Source organism: Rhineura floridana, chromosome 9 (assembly GCF_030035675.1).
Source record: "Rhineura floridana isolate rRhiFlo1 chromosome 9, rRhiFlo1.hap2, whole genome shotgun sequence".
In the NCBI taxonomy this organism is placed as follows: Eukaryota; Metazoa; Chordata; class Lepidosauria; order Squamata; family Rhineuridae; genus Rhineura; species Rhineura floridana.
Window position 1 is genome coordinate 30688691 of NC_084488.1, and position 21370 is coordinate 30710060.

Below are 21370 nucleotides of genomic sequence, written 5' to 3' on the forward strand. Positions count from 1 at the left end.
GGACTGAGCATTTATAAAATTGGATTGGAGCATGGCAATTATGTTCTTACCATGCATCAAGGATTGTACAGATCCTAAGTGGTGCGTTTATCAAAGGTGACTCCAATAGCCCACAGTAAGTTATGCTTAAGATTTGCATCCTTAATTGCCTGGAGCCTCAAAGAGGTTGGAGCCTGAGCTGATTTCTATGATGATAATGGTGGCTAGATTCTAGTTCTTCCATTGTTTTCAAAGGTACTAGTGCAAGTCTGCTCTTACAGACATGATTTCATTTAAATCAGGAATCACTTACTAGGGCTAAACCATTTTTAATGTCAGGATTCACCCTTGAAACAACATCATGTGCAGTGATAATATAGAGTGTAAGTATACGCAGAATGTTTTCCCTCGCCACTGAGTGACGTATACACCTGGAGGCCTCCCTAAACAAATGGTCTGATATAAAGGCAGGCCTGAATTCTAGCACCTCTTATTTTACAATGTAATTGTTGATTAAAGAAGTTGACTTCACTGGCCTAACTTTACTATGTAGGGTGGAAAGCTGAAGACACTGAGGAAAAAGAACTAAAGGACTTTCAGAATGGGAGGTTGGAAAGGTGATGTTTAAAGGCACAGGGGACTATGGAGTCAAATTAATGTTGTCTTTTTAGACGGGTGGAAAGAAATAAACCAGTGGGTTGAGTTGTGCAGTCTCGGAGCACACTTGGTGGGTATAATGCCATTGTAACTAGTGAGTGGGAAACTTCGTTGATAACGTATTAATATACCCACAGTCGTTACTTTGTCACTTTCTCAGTGCCCAAATGATATTCCCTTTTTGCAAGGAGGGAACTAATTAAAATGAATTAAAATAGATTCAAGTATCTGGTGTCCCTGCATAAATTGATCTTAAGCCCCTTCCGTGGGAACAACGTGCAAGTTAATAGACACCTTTGAGAAAGGGCGCATCCCTAGTATGTAGGTTGAGACGAGCGAATAAAATCCTTGAACCAGAACGCGTTTGAATACTGACTTGGGCGAGATTACTTTGTAATTGTAGACTAAACAGTACTGCATGCCACGGCTATTCAAAGTGGAAATGTTGGGGTGTGCTGTTGTCCAAATTGGGTTTGGTAGGAGATGAACCTGCATTTCGCCCCCTAAAGCTTCCCCCAAGTTTCCTGGGACGTACTTATGCTAAACACGCTTCGGCATCCTTAATTCGCTCACAAGTGAGGAAGCAAGTCATATTGAACTCGGTAGGACTGGCTTCCGCGTAAGCATGCTGAGGCGTGCACTGTAAGTTGGTATAGTGCAGCAAGAGGATTTGTTGCCCCGTTCCTGGATCATCCGTTTCTGTATCCCTCAACCCTCGGGAGGAGAGATACCCCCCAAGGGGAGCCAAGCGTGCCCTTCCTGTGTGTGTCAGTCACGCAGTGGCGGGGGAGGGGAAGCGCAGACCAAGGCGCAGTAGTGCTGCCGCTCGACTTCTCTGAGCGCGGGGGGCGGGGAGAAGCATCGCGATTCGTGTTGCCGCTGAAGCCGCCGCTGCCCGGAGTAAAGGGGGCGGCGCACTGGCGAGGCCGGGCATTGCTCCTGTAAGAGGGAGGGAGTGCGGGGAGGGGAAACAGCCATGTCGGCCAGCGGCGAGGTGGAGCGACTGGCGGCAGACCTGAGCGGGGCCGGCGCCGGAGATGAGGAGGAGGAGTGGCTCTATGGCGGTACGAACCTTCCCCCCCTTTTTTTCCCCTCCTCGGTCTTTCCCCTTCACTCGCCCAGACATTTGCTCTTTCCTGAGCCGGGCTACATCCTCAGGCTCATTTGGGCCTTACCGGGCCGCGGGAAACACTAGGCCCGGCTTCAAGGTGTGCGTGTCCGTTGCAGGCCGTACTCGGGACCTGCTCCTGCCAGGCCCGGCTTCTCAGACTCAAGGAGCGGGAAGCTTCTGATAGTCGGAGCTGATAGCTTCAGAGTCTTTACAGCCGGCATCCCTTTATGTAGTTTGCCCGTCTCCTAAGACTTAGTAGGCCCCTCTTGCTGTGGATGTGGGGCCGCAACTTGTCACGGATTTAAAAGCAAATATATGTTCCCACCCTTACAGTTATACACCCTGAGTTTATATAACACCCGGTCCTATGCACGTTTACCGGAGGCTAAGCTCCACTAAACTCGGTGAGACTTCCGCGTAAATATTTTTCAGATCGGGCCGAAAGAGGCCACTCTTGCGTAGTTAGGGGTGGCTTATTACGAGAATGCAGTAGATAGATCTGGGTCGTGGTGACAGGAAGAAAGGACATCAGCTATGCACTTATTTGAGGCCTTGTGTTTTGGGAAAGGGGCCAGGCCAGGACAAATTTCTGACTCGTTAGCCTCAGTTCCATCTGGTCCCTCCACCCAGTGTGACCATCTCTTCAATGTTCTGTGACTCAACCACCATGTTGATGCACTTCCTGTCTTACCGGTAGTGACCGAGGTATATGAACCGGTAGCGATTTTAAATATTTTGTATTGTAACTTCGGTTTGTACCACATGTTATAAACCACGAATATTGGGGGAATTGAAAAGCTATCAATAGCTTCTTTTAGTCCTTTGCTTGTCTTTCGAGAGTCCCAAGGTTGTTTTACTTTTATTGAGTTTTACTTTCTAAAAAACACAGGCATAACAAGGGTTCGATAGAGAGTTAAGGTACAAAGGGAACAGGTTACAATTTGCAAGGGAAAGGGGAGAACCAGGGAAAAATCCAAAGTGAACATTATAAGTAAAGTCAATGTTTCCATAGGGTATCTAAGCATGTACTTAAGTGCATGCAGTTCAGATATCCAAATACTTCTCTTGGAGCTGTTGTTTTGAACTGCTTGTTCAAAAGTGGAAAGGACAAGCTGGGTTTCACACGGCGGGAGATGCTATTTTTTTTTCTTTGATACTGAAGGAAGCTGGGACTTTGGTCAGAGACAGTGCTCTTTTGGGGGCTCCCTGCTGATGTTTGACCCTCAGCAGGAAATAGATTTTTTGGACTACAACCTGGGAGACCAGGGTTCGAATCCCCACACAGCCATGAAGCTTACTGGGTGACCTTGGGCCAGTCACTGCCTCTCAGCTTCATGAAACCCCTATTCATAGGGTCGCCATAAGTCAGAATAGACTTGAAGGCAGTACATTTACATTTTTAAAGGCCCCACTGATTCTTGGGTTGACCACCTGAAGGAAGATGCGGACCAACCCTGGAAATGGCAAAATGGGTTGGCCTTCGCTAACAGGTTTCCAGTTGCAAGCAAAGGGAAATGTGCTTAGTTAAATGAGGACATGATCAATTTAACATGATACACTGGATCTGCAGTAAACATCACTATGTGTCTAATTCAGTGGCTTTCATATTTTATGTATGCCATTGGCTGTTTACAAAAAGGTGGCTCCCATCGCTTAGAAATCGTTGCAACTCAGGATGCTTCCAGCCTCTTGCTGTATGGACTTAAGAATGTACACATATAAAATTAACACAGACTTGAAATTCTCATCCATACATCCCTATCCCTGGGCTGCTGGGAGAAAGGGTGGGATATAAATCAAATAATAAATAAAATAAAATATCCTTAGTTATAACTAAGTTAAATAGTATGTGAGTGTCTTGAAGTTCAGTGAAATTTCTATTTAAGCAAAATTAATATGTAGATGGACTTCCACAGCCACTATAAGACATGCCCACATCATATGTAATAGTGATGCAAGATTAGTACTGATCCAAAATCAATATCCTGTCAAACACCTAGCATACGCAGAAAGGGTTTTGCTTTTTTTAAAAAAAAGAAATTATAATGGGAGGAGTTGTCCACTGGTACTTGTTGCCAAAGTGCTGCAACAAAATTGGCAGTGTTATAGCTAGAAATGTCATGTTGTGCCATCACTTTCATGAGGTTGCTTTATGTAATTCAGCAGAAATGAAAATATTTAAATTGGGGTTTCATACCCTCGTTAAAGGCTTTACGGCTGATAGGTCCTAGAACCAGTTATCTTTAGAACTGCTCCCATAGGATTCAAATTGCCATCCAAAGTTGGATTCTATGAAATCTTGTGGAACATCTTGAAATAGATGTTTTGTTATATGTCCTGCGCATGGAACTGGATTTAGATTATAACTTCCACAGCTTATGACATGCAGAGTTAACCAGTAAGGTGTTTCCCTGGATATGCAACAAGGGGAAAAGATTTTCTTGTTGACTTTGTGCCTGTCATGAAGCTGGTAAAAACACAGAAGCTCTTCTGGGTAAGAAAGAAAGAACACTAAATTAGACTTTGCAATAACAAGTGAGATAGATTTACTTGATTTCAGAGGAATCATGCTTTCTGATAACCAAAATGTTTGACAAAACAATAGGAAGGAACCTTGGGATGAAATTCCATCTCCATTTATATTAATAGAAGACAGTCTTCAGTTAAGCAAAAAATTCACTAATTTCTGTAAGCACACAAGGCTCATCTTTGTATGTAATCCCCATTTGGAATCACTTTGCACATTGGAAGCATCTTAAGTGTTTTATGTAACTGTTATGAAATTTGTCTTAGTCTTAGAATCGGAGCCTAATTTTTAGTTTGCACAAATCTTAAATGCTATAAAACGTCTGAACTTTGAACCCAGTATAAATTCACATGTATCAGATTTATGAAATTTAATTAATGAGGAATGAAAACGTTAGAGAGAATTATCTAGTATTCCACTGACTACAGATATGAATGCCACCTCTTTTCTGATCTTGCCTTTGAACCTATAGGAGCAGCCTAAAACACAAAAATGTAAGAGAACACTTTTTGTACTATTGAGAATGTTTATTGGTATAATTTATGTGTGTCGGAGACAGCAGAAGGACCGGAAAAAAGGGAGACAACTACCTGCACAGAATAAGTGGTTTGAGAAATGTAGGTGAAATATGAAAGATGGATGCATGCATTTTGTATAAAATTGAAACTTATTATTTGTGAGAGATTCCTATTTGTGCTACTGTAGTCAGAGATAATTTTAAGGTAGCTTTGCTGTTGCTTTTTGTAGATGAAAATGAAGAGGAAAAACCTGAGGAAACACCTGCCAAGTAGGTATTCTGTTATTTGTACTGATGGTGAAATGTGTTGATTTGTATTATTTCTTGCAGGCTTGTTTTATATTGAGTAAGCTACTTTTTTGTATCTAGACCTCCAAATTAATTAATTCAAAGTACTTGCATGAAGCATTATTTATGTTTCACTTCTACAGAATTTCATTGTGAATATAGGAGTGGTTCACTTGTTATGACAAGGCATTGTCTTAAACTATACTTTCATGATTAAACTATACTTTAATCATGAATGTGCTTCTCGCCTGCTGTGTCGGTGTCCATGCAGCGCCTGTGCAGTTCAAACAATTGTATGGCTGTATGTCATCTGAGCCCAGGTCATGGTTTCCTTGTTTGTTTCAAACAAGCCATGACAAGTCATAGTATGGCTTGTTTGAGCTGCGTGGATGGGAAGAAGCCATCCAGGGACCTCCATGGCAGGAGAGAGTTACGCTCACGATTCAACCATAGTTTAAGACCAAACTGGCTTATCATGATGTGCAAACTAGGTCCTAGGCAGGCATAGAATACATTGGCACAATGTATTTTATAGATCAATTTAGGTTATCAAGCAAAGAGGTGTGGTGGCTTATTGTGTATCACTATAGTCGTGTTCTTGGTGGTCTCTCCCTCAGTTCCTCCCAGTACAGCCTCAGAACCTTTTGCAAGTATTTTAAATCCTACCATTTAATCTGCCCATTTGAACTCAGTCTTTCTACTTCAATTATAATAGAATCAGAATACATAAGTTCATTATTTTCCATCTTATGTTACCTATATGTAGTATATTAAACAGCAGCAGGTAGTACACTTGCTTGAAGAACCCTCTAAAGGCAAACTCTGATAATTAATGATGCAGCTCACTCTTCTGCTTAACTTCTTAGTAAAACTGCAACATTTCAAGTAATAATTCACAATGCCCCTCACAAACCCCACTAAAATTCATGAAACACAGGGCTATTACTGTGCTTGGTTGGTAGATTATTTCTGTAAATGTAAAAAGTATGGTGTGGTTTAGTGTCAAACTAGGACCTGGGAGATCAGGTTTCAAATCCCCCACTTAGCTGTGAAGCTCACTGGGTGACTTTGGCCCAGTCGCTTACTCTCAGCCAGATTCTCTATCTCACAAAGTGGTTGTGAGAATAATATGGAGAGGAGGAAGGGCCATGTATACCACCTTGAGGTCCTTGGAGGAAAGGTGGGATGTAAATGCAATAATAAATAAGTAAATTAAAATACAGATTTTGCTGGAAACATATTTTGTCCATCCCAAATATAACAACACATTTAATATAAAATATGAGTCATTTTTACATAACACATTTAAAATGAAACTGATTTTTTTATCCATCCTAACTCCTAGTAACTGGTTAATGGTTTTTATTTTTTTTTAATTATTTTTAAGAGCTCAACCCCCAACTGGAAATGAAGAAGAAGCTGCTGCTGAAAATGGTGTTGTGAAAACGGTAGTATTAATTAAAAACAAACAGAAAATTATTTAGTGTATTTTAATACTGAGCAAACTACTTGTGGACTTTAGTCAATATGTTTTTTCACAGGATGTTATAAATGCTTCATAATCTATATAAAGTATTCGGTTAAGTCAACCCAGATGCTGCATGATTTGAAAAAAGAAGAACTTGGTGGCATGCTTTCTGGAATTTAATATAATAGCAAAAATAATTGAGTTCAGTTTGAGTCCCCTGGTCTCATACAACCATACGATCTGATTTGGTTAATGCTGGAATACTTGCCTTGACATAAAAAACAAAAACAAAATGCCTCTTCTGAAAGGGGACAGCTACATGTTATATGCAAATGTGCTTAAGACAGCCCCAATTGCTGCTTGTTGTGAAGAGTGGTAGTTCTCGGAGAGACCAGTTGAGTGGATAAGTAGTGAGTAGAAGGTATTTTAGCCCTTTTCCCAATACCTGTTTTTTTCCATTTCACACTGCTCCTGTTGCTGCTTTCTCTCTTCCCCTGTTCATGAGTTGAGGTGTGGTTTGGAACAGAAAAACATTAGGTGGGGAAAGGGCTAAGCATCCCCTCCTCACCTGTCATATCTCTGTTCAAAATGGGTCCCTCCTGAAGTTGGTTTTTGTTCTTCTTCCCACAAATGATGAAAGGACTGTTATGTGCGTTTGTGTCTGATACAGTGTTTGATCCTGTTTCGTTTTTGAGAGTATACTGTGCATAATTAATCAATTATTAGAACTAGTTAAATTTAAGGAAAAATAAAGATTAAAATAATCTTTCCAAAGCTAGTAATTATTGGTGAATAATTTGTCTAATGACTTTTCAACTGCATAGAGAAAAACTGTTTAACTTTCTAATGGAATTGGTAGCATTTTTAGTTGATGCCCATTAATATTTTCTTTGAATATTATGGACATACGCATACGTATTCAGACTTTATTTTATTCTCATGTTCTTTCTCACGCAGTTGGCTAGTTACAAAGTTGGTGAGAGTGAGGATGCTTATTTCCACGCACTTTGTAAGGCAGAGCACCTATTTATTTCAATGGCACTGCATTATAGTCCGTATAGAGATACTCTGGGGTTCTGAAGCTTGCCAAATTTACTGTTCTCTCTTGAGATATGTACGTTCAACCTCAATACTCATTTTTTCTGCTTAGTTTTTTTAAATTAAAACTCTTTTAAACTCTGTAAATGCTGTCCAGAATATAAAAAGTGCCCTAAAGTTACAGTATTCTTTTTCAAATATTTATAGTAAAAACACTATTTTGAAAGTTAATTTGATCTTGCTAGTCATTCAGTTGCATGTAATTTCTAATTGTGATCCTTTTCTTGCAGAAAGCCACAGAGGCTGAGGATGATAGTGACAGTGATAGTGATGATGATGAGGATGATGTTCAGGTCACGATAGGAGATATTAAAACAGGAGCACCACAGTATGGGTAAGTGGTCTGCAGTGTTGTGGGGTGGGAAATTTCCTAGTGCTTTATTTTTCTGCAGGAAATGTTCTGCTCCATAAATTCAGTAGTAACAATGAATGGATGCCAATTGCAAATACGATATTAAGCAAGCTTGGCAGGTTAAAACTGTTTGGTTTTGTTTACTAAATAGAGTAAAATAAGGATGCTAAGTTAGATCACTTTGTCGGATAGCAGAAAATTTTCCAACACCATTTACCATATTCAAATTAACCTAGTTGCATGAGAAAATTATCTGCAAAACCCACATCACTGTGTTTCATGACATAATGCTAATGGCTCTGATCTAAGGCAGGCAAGTGAATATTTCCTTCCCTTGTCAGCTTGTGGCAAGGAAGCATGCATAAGTTGTAACGTTGGGTTGTATCTTATACAGTTGGAATGTTAGCACAAAGACGTCTGCTTGTGCAATGGAACTTCTCCCCCAAATCTGCTCCAGAGGGCTGGGGGACCCCCAGAGCAGATTTGGAGGCATACAAAGGGAGGAGAGAGGGGAAGTTCTGTTGCACAAATCAAAGTCCTTTTGCAAATGGACCAACTTAGTTGGATATAACCTACTGTTTTTTGTTTGTTTTTAATCTTTCTGGTCATACATTTGGGCTGCCTTGTTATGTGTGGGATAGTATGCAGGCCAGTTAAATTTTTAACAGGCTAGTCGCTTGTGTGGACTTATAAAGTCTAATCTAAGGGGAAACTTGTAAAGCTCAGCACAGAAATATTTTTCCTTTAGTCAGTTTTACCAAGTTCACTGTTTGAAAATCCAACTATTTTAGAGAGTATAGCTTTACATTGAAATATATTGATTTTTCATAATTTTTAACTTTTGAAAATCAGTACTTTGCAGATACTTTGAACCATATGGTTTGAAATGGGAATTTGGTGCTAGCACATTCCTCATATACTTGATTGTTTATGAAGTGGATAATTTTTTATTTATTTTATTTATTTATTAAATTTATTAGTCGCCCATCTGGCTGGTTGTCCAGCCACTCTGGACGACGTACAAGATAAAAAACAATACATTAAAACGTTAAAATTTAAAACCATAACAGTAAAAACCTAACCCACCCCAAAAGCCTGCCTGAAGAGCCAGGTCTTCAAGGCCCGGCGGAAGCTCATCATAGAAGGGGCATGGCAGAGATCATTTGGGAGAGAGTTCCACAGGGTGGGGGCCACTATTGAAAAAGCCTTCTCTCTAGTCCTCACCAGTGTAGCTGTTTTAACCGGTGGGATCGAGAGAAGGTCTTCTGAGGCTGATCTTGTTGAGCGGCATCCCTGACGATGCTGGAGGCGCTCCTTCAGATAGACTGGGCTAAAACCGTGTAGGGTTTTAAAGGTCAAAACCAACACCTTGAATTGGGCCCGGTAAACAACCGGTAGCCAGTGCAACTCCTTCAGCGCTGGAGTGATGTGATCTTGCTGGCGGCTGCCTTTAATCAGACGAGTCGCCGCATTCTGTACCAGTTGCAGCTTCCGGACCGTTTTCAAGGGTAACCCCACGTAGAGTGCATTACAGTAGTCCAGGCGAGAGGTGACCAGGGCATGTACCACCGGTGGGAGCAGATGGTTGGGAAGGTAGGGGCGCAGCCTCCATATCAGATGGAGTTCATACAGCGCCGCCCGGCTCACAGCCGAGACTTGAGCCTCCATGGACAGCTGGGAGTCAAGAATGACCCCCAGGCTGCGGACCTGGTCTTTCAGGGGCAATCGTACCCCATTGAGCACCAGGTCCACATCCCCCCCCAGCCTTCCCTTGTCTCCCACAAACAGTACCTCGGTTTTGTCAGGGTTCAGCTTCAGCTTATTCCTTCCCATCCAGCCACTCACCGACTCCAGGCACTTGGACAGGGTTTCTACAGCCAACCTCGGTGAAGATTTAAATGAGAGATAGAGCTGCGTGTCATCGGCATACTGATGACATTGCAGCCCAAATTTCCTGATCATTGCCCCCAGCGGCTTTATATAGATGTTGAACAGCATCAGGGAGAGGATGGAACCCTGTGGCACCCCACAAGTGAGAGGCCAAGGATCCGAGACCTCATCCTCCAATGCCACGCTTTGGTACCTACCAGAGAGGAAGGAATGGAACCACTGCAATACAGTGCCCCCCATGCCTAACCTCTTCAGGCGGTCCAGGAGGATAACGTGGTCAACGGTATCGAAAGCCACTGAGAGATCAAGGAGGACAAGGAAGATGCATTCGCCCCTATCCCACACCCTCCTCATATCATCTACCAAGGCGACCAAGGCTGTTTCAGTCCCATGTCCAGGCCTGAAGCCCGATTGAAATGGATCCAGATAATCCGCTTCCTCCAAGTGCGCTTGCAACTGCTTTGCCACCACCCGCTCAACCGCCTTGCCTAAGAATGGCAAATTTGAGACTGGGCGAAAGTTGTTCAGATCTTGGGGATCCAAGGAGGGCTTCTTTAAGATTGGTTTCATTATTGCCTCCTTGAGCACTGATGGCATTACTCCCTCTTCGAGAGATGTATTTACCACCATCTTGATCCCCTCACCCAGTCTATCTTTGCAGTTCATAATGAGCCACGATGGGCAAGGATCGAGTAAGCAAGTGGTTGGCTTTAAGGTTGAAAGCACCTTGTCCACTTTATCAGATGGAAGAAGCTGGAACCGATCCCACACCACCAGAGCACCACTGGTCACCTCTGGCTCGCTCACTGTGTCCACAGCGCATGGAATAGCACTCTTAATACGATCGATTTTCTCCGCAAAGTGTTTAGCAAACTCGTCACAGGAGGCCTTAGCATGTTCCATTGGTTCCAGAGCAACTGGACCGACCAGGCTCCAGACCACTTGGAACAGTCTCCTGGGACAGCACTCTGCAGATGCAATAGAGGCACCATAAAAAGTATGGAGTCAAGCATCCCCCAGCTGTCTGTTGGCTCTGGACAGGCCCGGAACAGGGGACAGATATTATGCATCTCTCCCGAGTTCCTCTTACCTGACGTGACCTGCCCCTAGCTTTCCATCAGCATCTGCCACCCAGCCTCGGTATACGTTGGCCTCCCACCCTTCCCCCATCACTCCCCTGTGATTGACACATGCCCCGATGTAGGCTTCCACCACTCAGGCAGGCCCCCAACCTTAAAACAACCCCCCCAAAAGAAAAAAGAAAAGGAAAAAAAAAAGATGACCCAAAACCAGCACACAAAAATACCCAGGCCACCTCAGCCAGCCGGCTTATGTATCCCTCCAAAGAGGGACAGGTGGTGGAAATCAGTCACAGCTGGCTGGGTACCTGGGGCCTGGTCCTGCAAGATGCACATCTGCCAGGCAGAAGTCCCACAGGGAAGGGTGGTGGAGGTGGTGATCCAGCAGCAGCAGCAGGCTCTCCTTCCCTGGGCGGCGATGTTCTCCTCTTCCTATAATGTGTCTATAAAATGTTAGTCTTTGTTTTGTATACAAATAATGGATGCTAAAGGATACTGCTGTCACCCGTTTTTCTCTTAATATATGAATGTTAATTTTTAGATATGGAGCAGCACCTGTGAATCTCAATATCAAAACAGGAGGGCGATCTTATGGATCTTCTGGTAAGCATCCTCTCTGTTCTTATAAATAGAAAATGGGAGGAACAATGCAGCATTCTGTACTGAATATCCCAATCACTACAGTGCAACAAGGAGTGATAAAAGCAATGTTTTAACATTTTAACATTTTTGTTAACATTTTTAACACTTTTTGAAAAATCAATAAAACTTTTAAAAATAAGAATAGGGATATATTTACGTACGATTGTAAAGATTCATTTTATCATTGCAAGAAGTATTTTCACAACAATCTTAATGAAGTAGACTATATTGAGAGATGGTCCCAGGATACATCTGTCTGAAAGTCATGTCTGATGTCTCCATTGGTGAAATTCCACATATTCTCTGCATTTTGAAAATTGTGGTCAATTACAATTGTGTTACAAGTTCCTTTTTTTCTTTTTTCCTCCCATTTTTTTTAGCTAGTTAATTCATTATTTCCAATTATATGCACATATTTTAATTCAAATGTAGAATTGTTAATGGTGTGTTCATTTTTATGATGACATTAATATTTAATATTTCTGGATAGGCGCAAAAGTGAAAGGAGTTGATCTGGATGCACCAGGCAGTATTAATGGTGTTCCACTATTAGAAGTTGATTTGGATTCCTTTGAGGATAAACCTTGGAGAAAACCAGGTAAGAAATTTTCCTCTATGAATCTTTATCAGTGTAGAAACTTGTCAGTGAAATTGTACAGATGAACATAAATGTGGATTTTACATGTAGCAAATGAGCACTTAAGCCATTCTTCAACTAGAAGTACAGTGCACACTGTTGGTCACAACCTGCTGAACACAATGTGTGTTTAAAAAGTTGTATTGCTAATTCCTTAAATAGACTGGGAATAAAACATTACTAAAACAGTTTAATTTTCATGTACAAAAATATGCTAGTGCATCTTTTAAAAGTGTCTATCAGCAGAAAAGACCTCTTCACTACATGGATGTCTCTTGTCTGTTCAGAATTTTCTGTTTTGCTGCAGTTCCAGCCTAACTGATGTACTGTTTGATCAAATACTCTCTCTTTTTAATGCAACTTATTGTCACTGGTGGCAGCCAACATGCGCTGCTGGAAATAAAGCTGAAGAGACTCCTTTTCAGAATGGTTTTCAGTTATATTTCATTTAAAAACCAGCAGGACTGGGTTCTTTCCCTTCTTCTATGCCAGTTGCATTGTAACTTCTAGAACATTTGTGTTTTATCCCTCTTAAGGTGCTGATCTCTCAGATTATTTCAATTATGGGTTTAATGAAGACACCTGGAAAGCATACTGTGAAAAACAAAAGAGAATACGAATGGGACTTGAAATTTTACCTGTTACCTCAACCACAAATAAAATTACGGTAATGAATAGAATCTCTGATTACCAAATTATGGAAATGCTTTTCCTTCTGAAGTTGGAATAGCGCTGTATCCACAGTGAGTGTTAGAAGCCTTTGTGTGGTTCAAAGTACATACCTTCCTTCCTGTTCCTGTCATCCAGAAGTTTTGCTCCATTTCTTTGTTGGCCTTTGTGTTGTTAGTGTGGAATCACCAAGCTACAACTAGCTTGTAACCTGTTGTTATGTAGCCCATCAGTTCATAATGTGGTGTTTTAATGGGCAATGTGTTATTTAACTTAGGCCGAAGACATTGCTATGGAAGTAACGCCAGGGGCAGAGATTCAAGATGGCACATACAATCTTTTTAAGGTGAATGTTGGTAAACTTTCCTTAGTCACTCTAATTACTGTTTGCCATTCCATTTCCAGGATCTGAATGTAAGCACAAGTGGACATAGCTATTTTTCCAAGTGTTTTGATGTATGCTCCAGATGTGCTGCATGTAGAACCGTGTATTTTACACTTGCTGCTACAAGCCAGTGACTTGATGGCCTAATGTACTAATAATTGCTATGGCAGTTACTTAACTTCTTGTATGCTGCATCCTTTTAGTAAGATGAGTTTCTACTTTCTGTACAATATTTGTTCAAGTAAGAAAATATGCTGGAGAATGATCAGAACCAATTGTACTGATGACTTCTCTCAGTTTTTTTTTCTCTTCCTTGTATCAGGAATGATCCATTTCTGTATTCCTAGGTAGTCTATTCTATTCTCCAGGAAATAGACTGGTATTCAGTTTATTCCCCCATAGATAAGCATAAAGCTGGCATCACCTAACAGTAAAGATAGAGGGCCACATAGCTTAGCCAGTGTTGGTAGGCAGCCATTATTTGTGTTGTCCCTGACCCCTTCCATCTGATTTGCTTGGAGATTGCCAGAGCAGGAAATATTTTATTAGCCTAACAAGTTACTGGGAAACAACAAGAACTTTGTCTGCTTCTGAGTGCTTCTAATGTTCAGTTGGAAGCCAGACAAACCCACCCTTGACATACATTCATGCAAGAGGACTCCAAGGAAAGGTAGCATTTATCTCTTTCCTGCCTTGTATGAAGTGTGAGAGTTTTCTGTTCTCTAGAGTTCTCAGTGCTGTGTGGAGAACTTGAAGGAGAAGAGACTCTCGCTTCACGCTAGGTGAAGGGTAGGAGGTCTCCATTGGCAACTGCATTTGTGGACACCTGTATAAGAAGATGAGGAGGTACTTGGTGCAAGGAGCCAATATACTTTTTGTAAAAATTACATAAAAATTGAAAGTGGTGCTTTGTTTTTTACAGAATGCACATGTGAGTGCAGTTCATTAAAATGCATATGAAAAGCCCATAAAAGCACACTGTTTCTTTAAGTGAAAGCTGGAACAATATGACACACACACCCCGCCTTTCCAAAATACTTTGATTTAGGTTGGGTCAGCAGGGCCAAATGGAGGTTGTTTTGTTTGTCGATCTGGCCCATGAGGTACCAGTTGGCAATCCCTGTTATGCACAATTGTCTAATATAATTAGATATCAGTTTACCCATTTCCCCATTTGTTATTTTTCATTTGTAATGAATGGTAGATATTTTAGTCTTCTACAGTTCAATACTGATTTGAGATGTAAGTGCTGTATCACAAGTGCGGCCTTCCCGATCAATGTGCATATTATATGCCTGACAATAAAGTAGAGCAGAAATTTTGTATGGGATGCATCTATCAAGTTTCCCATTCTTGATTAGTGTACAATGGCCATCCAGTACTGGGTTTAGAAGAACTAATCTAAAGCTGAATCTAGACAAGATTGATGATCATGTGAGGTTGGCTTCTCCTTGTTTTTGTCTGTAATGTTTATCATACCCTTCCAAGGACTTCAGGGTAGCATTTAAGCCTTGCAACAAGAGGTAGTGACTTTCTCAAGGCCGCCTTACAAGTTTAGTATTTGAGTGTAGATTTGAGCCTGAGTTTCCCATATTCAAACCCAGAACTCTGATAACTGCACTGCATGTTAGTAGACTTTGAATATTCCTGTTAAGAATGGTTCCATGGTCCAGTGGTGCTTTTCACTAACATTGCCAGGAGAGAATTTGAAGGCTTGATGCACTTTGCTGCCTTTAACTAGGAGTGGATCCTTGGGAGCACATTGCACCAATGTGCAAAGACTTGTGGTGGCAGTGTGAATGCCCAGATTGGAGAGTTAGACGCAGGGTGCTTGGCTCTGGTGTTAAAGACTGGATGACAGCATTGTAGTAGTACCGTGGAGACTTTTCTGACTTAGGGAGGGAGTTATGAAAATCTCTTCCTAAGCAGGGTGTACTTTGCCTCTCCTAGCCTGCTCTTCTGGCAGTGCATACAGCCATAATTAGTTGTACAACGCTGCAATGTTCTTTTTGCCCAGAGGGAGATGTTATTGTCACTTGCATAGTGGTAATTATTTCTTGCCTCAAGCAAGTGGCTAAGAGCCCCCTGGTCTGTTATAAAAAGAAAGGGCCTTGATTCCTGTCTCTGCTTAATTTGTATGTTTTGTTTCAGTTTGTATGTTTTGGTTGAAGATAATGTTTTTTTTTTTTGCAAATGGACTTTTTTTGCAGTTTTTCATGTTTAAATGACAGGGTTCATGTACAGGATAGACTGCAGAAAGCCTAGTTTAAATTATTACAGTCCTTGTTTAATCACTTAACTTTGGTATTCTTAAATTTAGAGGCACTAGTTCTATAGCCTTACACCTTTCTGTGTTGTAGATTGGCATAATCATCTGAAAGGTGATGATCAGATTTAATGAGGCTACAATGATAATGGCAACTGTGTTTTGCTTTTTCCTCCAGATACCGTGAAGAACTGTTGTTTCATAGCGGAGACCATATGAGTTGAGGGGAGGGGTTGTTTGGTAGAAACCTGGTTGTTCAAATGTTTAAAAAGTTCACGGTGTCATAATCTTCAGTTTCTCTTATTCTCCCACACTGAGGAAGTATGGTTTGCTGGGGAAATTTTTTTTTGCATTCAAAGAGTTAGTTTATGCTCACTCACAATATGCCAGGTGAAATTACTGATCTCTCTCTCTGTCTCTCTCTGTCACTCACTCACTCACACACTCAACTCATACACACACACACACACACACTTTGTGATATATCAGATCCCTATGCCATACATAGCACAAACTGCTTTTGAACTCTCCCTCAAATTGTGTGTATCATAGGCTTGTGTGGGTGACAGAAGCCCTTTTGGATACAGTATGTGAAACTAGTTGTGACAGTTTTTGAACCCAGGCCATGATATTTCTGTGCAAGGACTGCTAAGATGAGCAGGCATAATACATTAAAGTGTAGACCTCTGTTGTTCATACCTGTACTTTATTGGGCAAAATTCTCCCCCCACCCCCACTAAATTAGACGATGCTAATTAAGAAACTTTATTCTGAAGGTGCAGCAAGGCAGAACTGGAAATATGGAGAAAGAAACACCACTTCCACCAACCAAAGCTGAGTTCACATCTCCCCCACCCTTGTTCAAGACAGGAATCCCATCAAACAGGTCAGTTGGATATTTTCAAACTGTCGTAGAGAGAAAATACCTTCAGGTTGCTGCCATCCTCTTGTTAAACTGAAGACATGACAAGTTTGCTAAATCTCAAATCTTATATTTTTCATATTTCAGTCTGTAAACCTAGATGTATTTGAAGTGCAGATATGTATGAAATGAGCATATTGCTAGGAAAAATTAAAGGCATTTTTTCATATTTTAGCATAATCAGTGGTAAGAATGTGGACTTTAAAGCTCCTGTTTAAGCATATGTACTAGGTAAACAAAGATGTTTGTTTGGAAGTCATGATTAAACCACTTTGTTGTGACAGGAACAAGCTTCAGGTTTGTGTGCTTCCCTCATCCCACAGATACAAGGAAAAGATTGGAAGCTTTCACTTCACTTTTCATTAATCATAGCTTGTCACTTTGTCCAAAACCAACACACTGAGATTAATCTTAACTATGGATTGTTTGGAATGAGCCAACTGCAAACCATGGGTTATGAAGTTGGCTTGTTTCAACTAACGGTAGTTAAAATGAACTACAGTTTAGAGTTTGAACATAACTTTGAACTATGGTTAATAAGAAATGTGATAACAGCAAGGCCATCCCCCTTGCCAATGAATGCACAGGGTCAAAGGTTCTTACTTTCTCCCTTCCTCTGTATCTACATAGAGTCCTTACATGTCGAATGTTAGTCCACCTAAGCTCACAGGTTATCAACAGCAGTCATCTAGTGCAGGCAGAGGATAGAGGAGGTCTCACTCAAGCTTTCTTAGGAAGGAACCAGAATTTCTGTTTGAGAGTCAGACTTCAGACAGCAGAACAGCCTTCATAATATAAGCTATTTATTCATGTCTTGCACACTACAACTAATAAAATGCATTCCAGGTGGCGTTAGCCAACATTGGAATGAATGAATAAACTTTAATTGCTCAGAGCCATTGGCCACCGCAATAAAATACATACAAATACAAATACAATGCAGGTACAAAAAGCATATACTAATATTAAAACCGAGCAATAAAGGAAATAATTAAAATAATAATTTAAAAGGGAGGGAGCACCTTCCAATCTTGATTTAAAATTTTGGTACAAGTTTGCTTCTGGTCCACCGCTAATTGTTTTACATATTTGGCTCTGATTTTTCTGGCAGCCAGGGCAAAGTTTGCCACTTGTGTTAAAAAAATATTGCTGCCAACTAAAAGGATGCTTATTTGCTCCATAACGTGCCTGCTTGACATGGAGTGAATGATAGAATGTAAAAATTTAAACCTTGGATCTTTATAAAGGGGACATCTCAAGAGATAGTGGGCGATGTCTTCCACTTCTCCCAACTGACATATGCAGACACGGAGGTGCATAGGGGTGTTGGCATAACGCCCTTCAAGCATGGCTGTGGACATAGTTTGAAGGCGTAAAGCCGTGAAAGACCTTCTCAATGAAGGAGCTGTTAGGAAAGTGAGATATTGTTCCATGGTGAAGGTCATTTTAAACCATGAATACCAAAATGGAGACGATTGAGTGGAAGAATGGAGGGTCCATCGTTTAGTATACAAATGAATTCTTCCTTCCTTCAACAATTGTTTAGCCCTCATCAGGGGCTGTGAGGGAGAAGGCTCTATATTAATCCCATAAACGGCCAGAGTAAATTTAGTCCGTTTTAGCCAGGTGTTATAGACGGGGGATTGTAATTGTTCAAGGAAACATTTTTTGGGTAGGCGGGAATCGGTCATGCATGCGAGTCTTAGCCAATACATGGCCAGGGCTGCATGAGCCAAAGATTCTACGGAATAAAGGCCTGTCTCTAACCTTAAAAAGGATACAGGCGTGCCTCAGGGAGTTGCCAGGACAAATCTAATAAAGGCATTTTGGACTTTCTCTAGTGAAGAAATATTTCCATGTCCGCAAATCTCTGCGCCGTAGAGCAGTTGCGGGATTATCTTCTTGCGGAAGATCCCTAACGCTGGGGGAACCAAACTTCCTCCTTTAAGTTTAAAAAAATGGCAGAGAAGTTGAGAGGAATGCGCAGCCTTCAGCCTGACTATTTCAAAATGAGAATTCCAAGGAAGGTTAGAATTAAAATTGAGACCCAAGTAGCGATAACTTCGTTGTTGTTGAATGGGTCTACCATTAAGTTTCCAGGCGTGATTTTTCCTTTTTCCCCCAAACACTACCACCTTCGTTTTAGAGTGGTTAATTAGAAGGTGTTCCTTGGAGCAAAACAAACCCAGACTACTTAGCAATCTCCTCATGCCAATTTGAGTAGTGGAAATTAGGGCTAAATCATCGGCGTATAATAACACCGAGAGCTTAGCAGTTGAAATTGAAGGCGGAAAGTATTTTAAACCAGACAATTCCTGAACAATATTGTTGATGTAGAAATTGAAGAGGAACGGGGCCAGGAGACATCCCTGGCGAACCCCACGACTAGTGGGGATCGCTTCAGAGAGGAGACCGTTGGCCCCCAGCCTCACCCTGAGGGAGGTGTCTGTGTGGAGAATTTGTAACAGGAAAAGCAGCCGTCTATCTATGTTTGTGGAGGATAATTTTTGCCAGAGCCGCTCTCTATCTATAAGATCGAAAGCGGAGGAAAAATCAGCAAAAGAGACAAATAATTCTTTTCTGTTGTGAAATGCATATTTCTGAATTAAATGTGATAGTACAAAACATTGATCTATGGCAGACTTACCCCTGACAAATCCAGCCTGCTGCTCCGCAATAATTGCATTCTTAGTGCCCCAGGTTTCCAGTTTGAATAGAAGGTATTTGGCATAGATTTTGGCCACTACATCAAGGAGGCTAATTGGCCTAAAATTATTTGGATCGGCCTTAGAGCCCCTTTTGTGGAGAGGGATCACTATACTGGTGCTCCAGCCCCTAGGAACTACACCGTGCTGATTAATAAAAGTAAACAGTTTGGCAAGCACGGGAGCCCACCACTCGAGATTGGATGTAAAAAGTTCTGGAGGGAGCATATCCTCACCCGGATCCTTTTTGTTAGATAAGGAATTAACCAGAGTTAGCCAATATTGCAGAAATAGAAAAATAGGAATACATATTAGCAAGACAGAAGTTTCTGGATATCTGTTTAAAATCAAAGTATAAGACTTTAAAGACGCTTAATTAAAACACATTACAATAGATGGACTGAGTTAAACTCTTAGTCATATTACGCAGCCAAAGCTACAAAGTACATGGAAATACATATCATGATACATCACCTATCAGATGTCATGGATGGAATAGATGGATAGTTCCTCCTGCTTTCTTCAACCTCTCACTCCAGCAGAGCTGAGGGGTAATGAGTGGTGTAAAACCTGGGTTTTTATACACTTTCTTATCAAAGGGAAGGTGTGTTCCCATAGCCTTATCTGCTACTGCCTGTTACTGCTTTTCCTCTTTGTGCCTCTTCAAGAAACCTCTTCAGGCTCTTCATCAGGTCGTTAACCAGATGCTCCAGTGGGACTACGTTCCACAACTAGTTTACCTAACTGTCTGCAGACTCCCTGGAAAGTCTGCTTACCCTGTACAGGTATCAGCCATGCCATATAAGGAGCTTCTTAAACAGTCAGAGTGTTGGCTGACTGTCTAGATTTCCTTATCTCTGTCTCATAAGGAAACATTGTTTTATGGAAAAAGCCCATTTTCAAAAGAGACAATTTTTTCTCTTTGCCACTTACTAAGGTACAATAATTCTTTTGGATTAGATTAAGGAACGAAGAAGCCAAACTTTTGGAACAGGTTTATGTAGTTTATGAAGGAGCAGGTATGTATCTGGAGTGCTTCTGGATCTGGCTGTTGCTGGAGACCCAGGTGGCCTTGATGGCTAGGTGCGCCTTTTACTAGTTTCAACTGGTATGACAGCTGCGGCCTTTCCTGAACAGGCATAGCTTGACCACAATAGTCTACAGATTGGCAACTTCAAGACTGGATTACTGCATTGCACTCTGTAGCACTTTCCTCTCAGGTGGTCCAAAAGCTGCAATTGTATTACAGAATGTTGTAATACAATTGCTGACATGAGTGCGATTACACCTCTTCTTAAAGATCTGAACTGGCTTCTGTTTTGTTACTGGCCCAAGTTCAATGTTTTACTATTAGTATATAAAGCCCTTAGCAGCTTGGAGCCAGTTTATTTAAAGGATCACCTCACCCTGTACATGCCTACTTGCAGAGCATGCACTTTTACAAGTGCCAAATAATGGTCAATGGTTAGAAGTCAATCCCTTTAGAGTGGCAGCACCTCTCCTTTGGAACTTCCTCCCTATTACCATTAGGCAGGCACCCTTGTTGTATTGTTTTACACACCTGCTGAAAATGGTTTCCCTCCCAAGCCTATCCAGGCACAACATTGAGTCTTGGTTTTTAATTTTTGCTGACTTTATCTGGGTACTTTAATTATATAATTTTAAGTATACTGTTTCGAGATGGTTTGATTTTGAAATTATGATTTTTTTCTAAATAAGATAATATGCACTTTTTTGAATAACTTTAATGTATATTATCTTATTGTCAGAATAAAAATAGGTTGGAAAAACCTATTGTGCTGTAAGATATAACTATTCTGAATAAGATTCTGAAAATAAAATACCATTATAACCTATTGCAATGCCCGAAACCAAAGTGTAGTTGTTAAATGTGCTTACAGAAATGTGGTATTGTTTGCACTGTAACAGTCCTCTGTTGTTTTCCCCTTTCTTGCCTAAGTATACTATATAGAAAGGTTGCTGCTATTTTTATTAACTAGTGTTAAGACTTGAAATGCTTAGGGTGGGGTATGGTGATAAATTCACAAGCATACTGTTCTGATCCACATGTAGAATGTAGTTATATAAGCTTCTATGTATTCAGATCATAAAATCAAGAATCTTTTAGCTAGGTAATTAATGGAGGTGCAGATATACAGGGTGGTTAATATTTTATTA

At 41.0% G+C, this 21370-nt stretch overlaps 1 protein-coding gene across 6 annotated transcripts in view; it reads left to right on the top strand.

Annotated features, from left to right (window-relative positions):
* Positions 1-479: 479 nt before the first annotated feature.
* Positions 480-21370, top strand: part of FIP1L1 (factor interacting with PAPOLA and CPSF1) — a 45486-nt gene continuing 24595 nt past the window's right edge. For 2 of the 6 annotated variants that reach the window (XM_061583248.1, XM_061583249.1), the window contains exons 1-9: positions 1505-1700; positions 5022-5061; positions 6467-6527; positions 7876-7979; positions 11508-11569; positions 12099-12206; positions 12782-12912; positions 13192-13260; positions 16342-16451. In XM_061583248.1, the coding sequence (XP_061439232.1) occupies positions 1613-1700; positions 5022-5061; positions 6467-6527; positions 7876-7979; positions 11508-11569; positions 12099-12206; positions 12782-12912; positions 13192-13260; positions 16342-16451 (773 nt within the window). In that variant the 5' untranslated portion in view covers positions 1505-1612. Of the gene's footprint in view, positions 597-1504; positions 1701-5021; positions 5062-6466; positions 6528-7875; positions 7980-11507; positions 11570-12098; positions 12207-12781; positions 12913-13191; positions 13261-16341; positions 16452-21370 lie in introns of those variants that run through there. The other 4 variants (XM_061583251.1, XM_061583246.1, XM_061583252.1 and 1 more) reach the window with 4 other exon arrangements.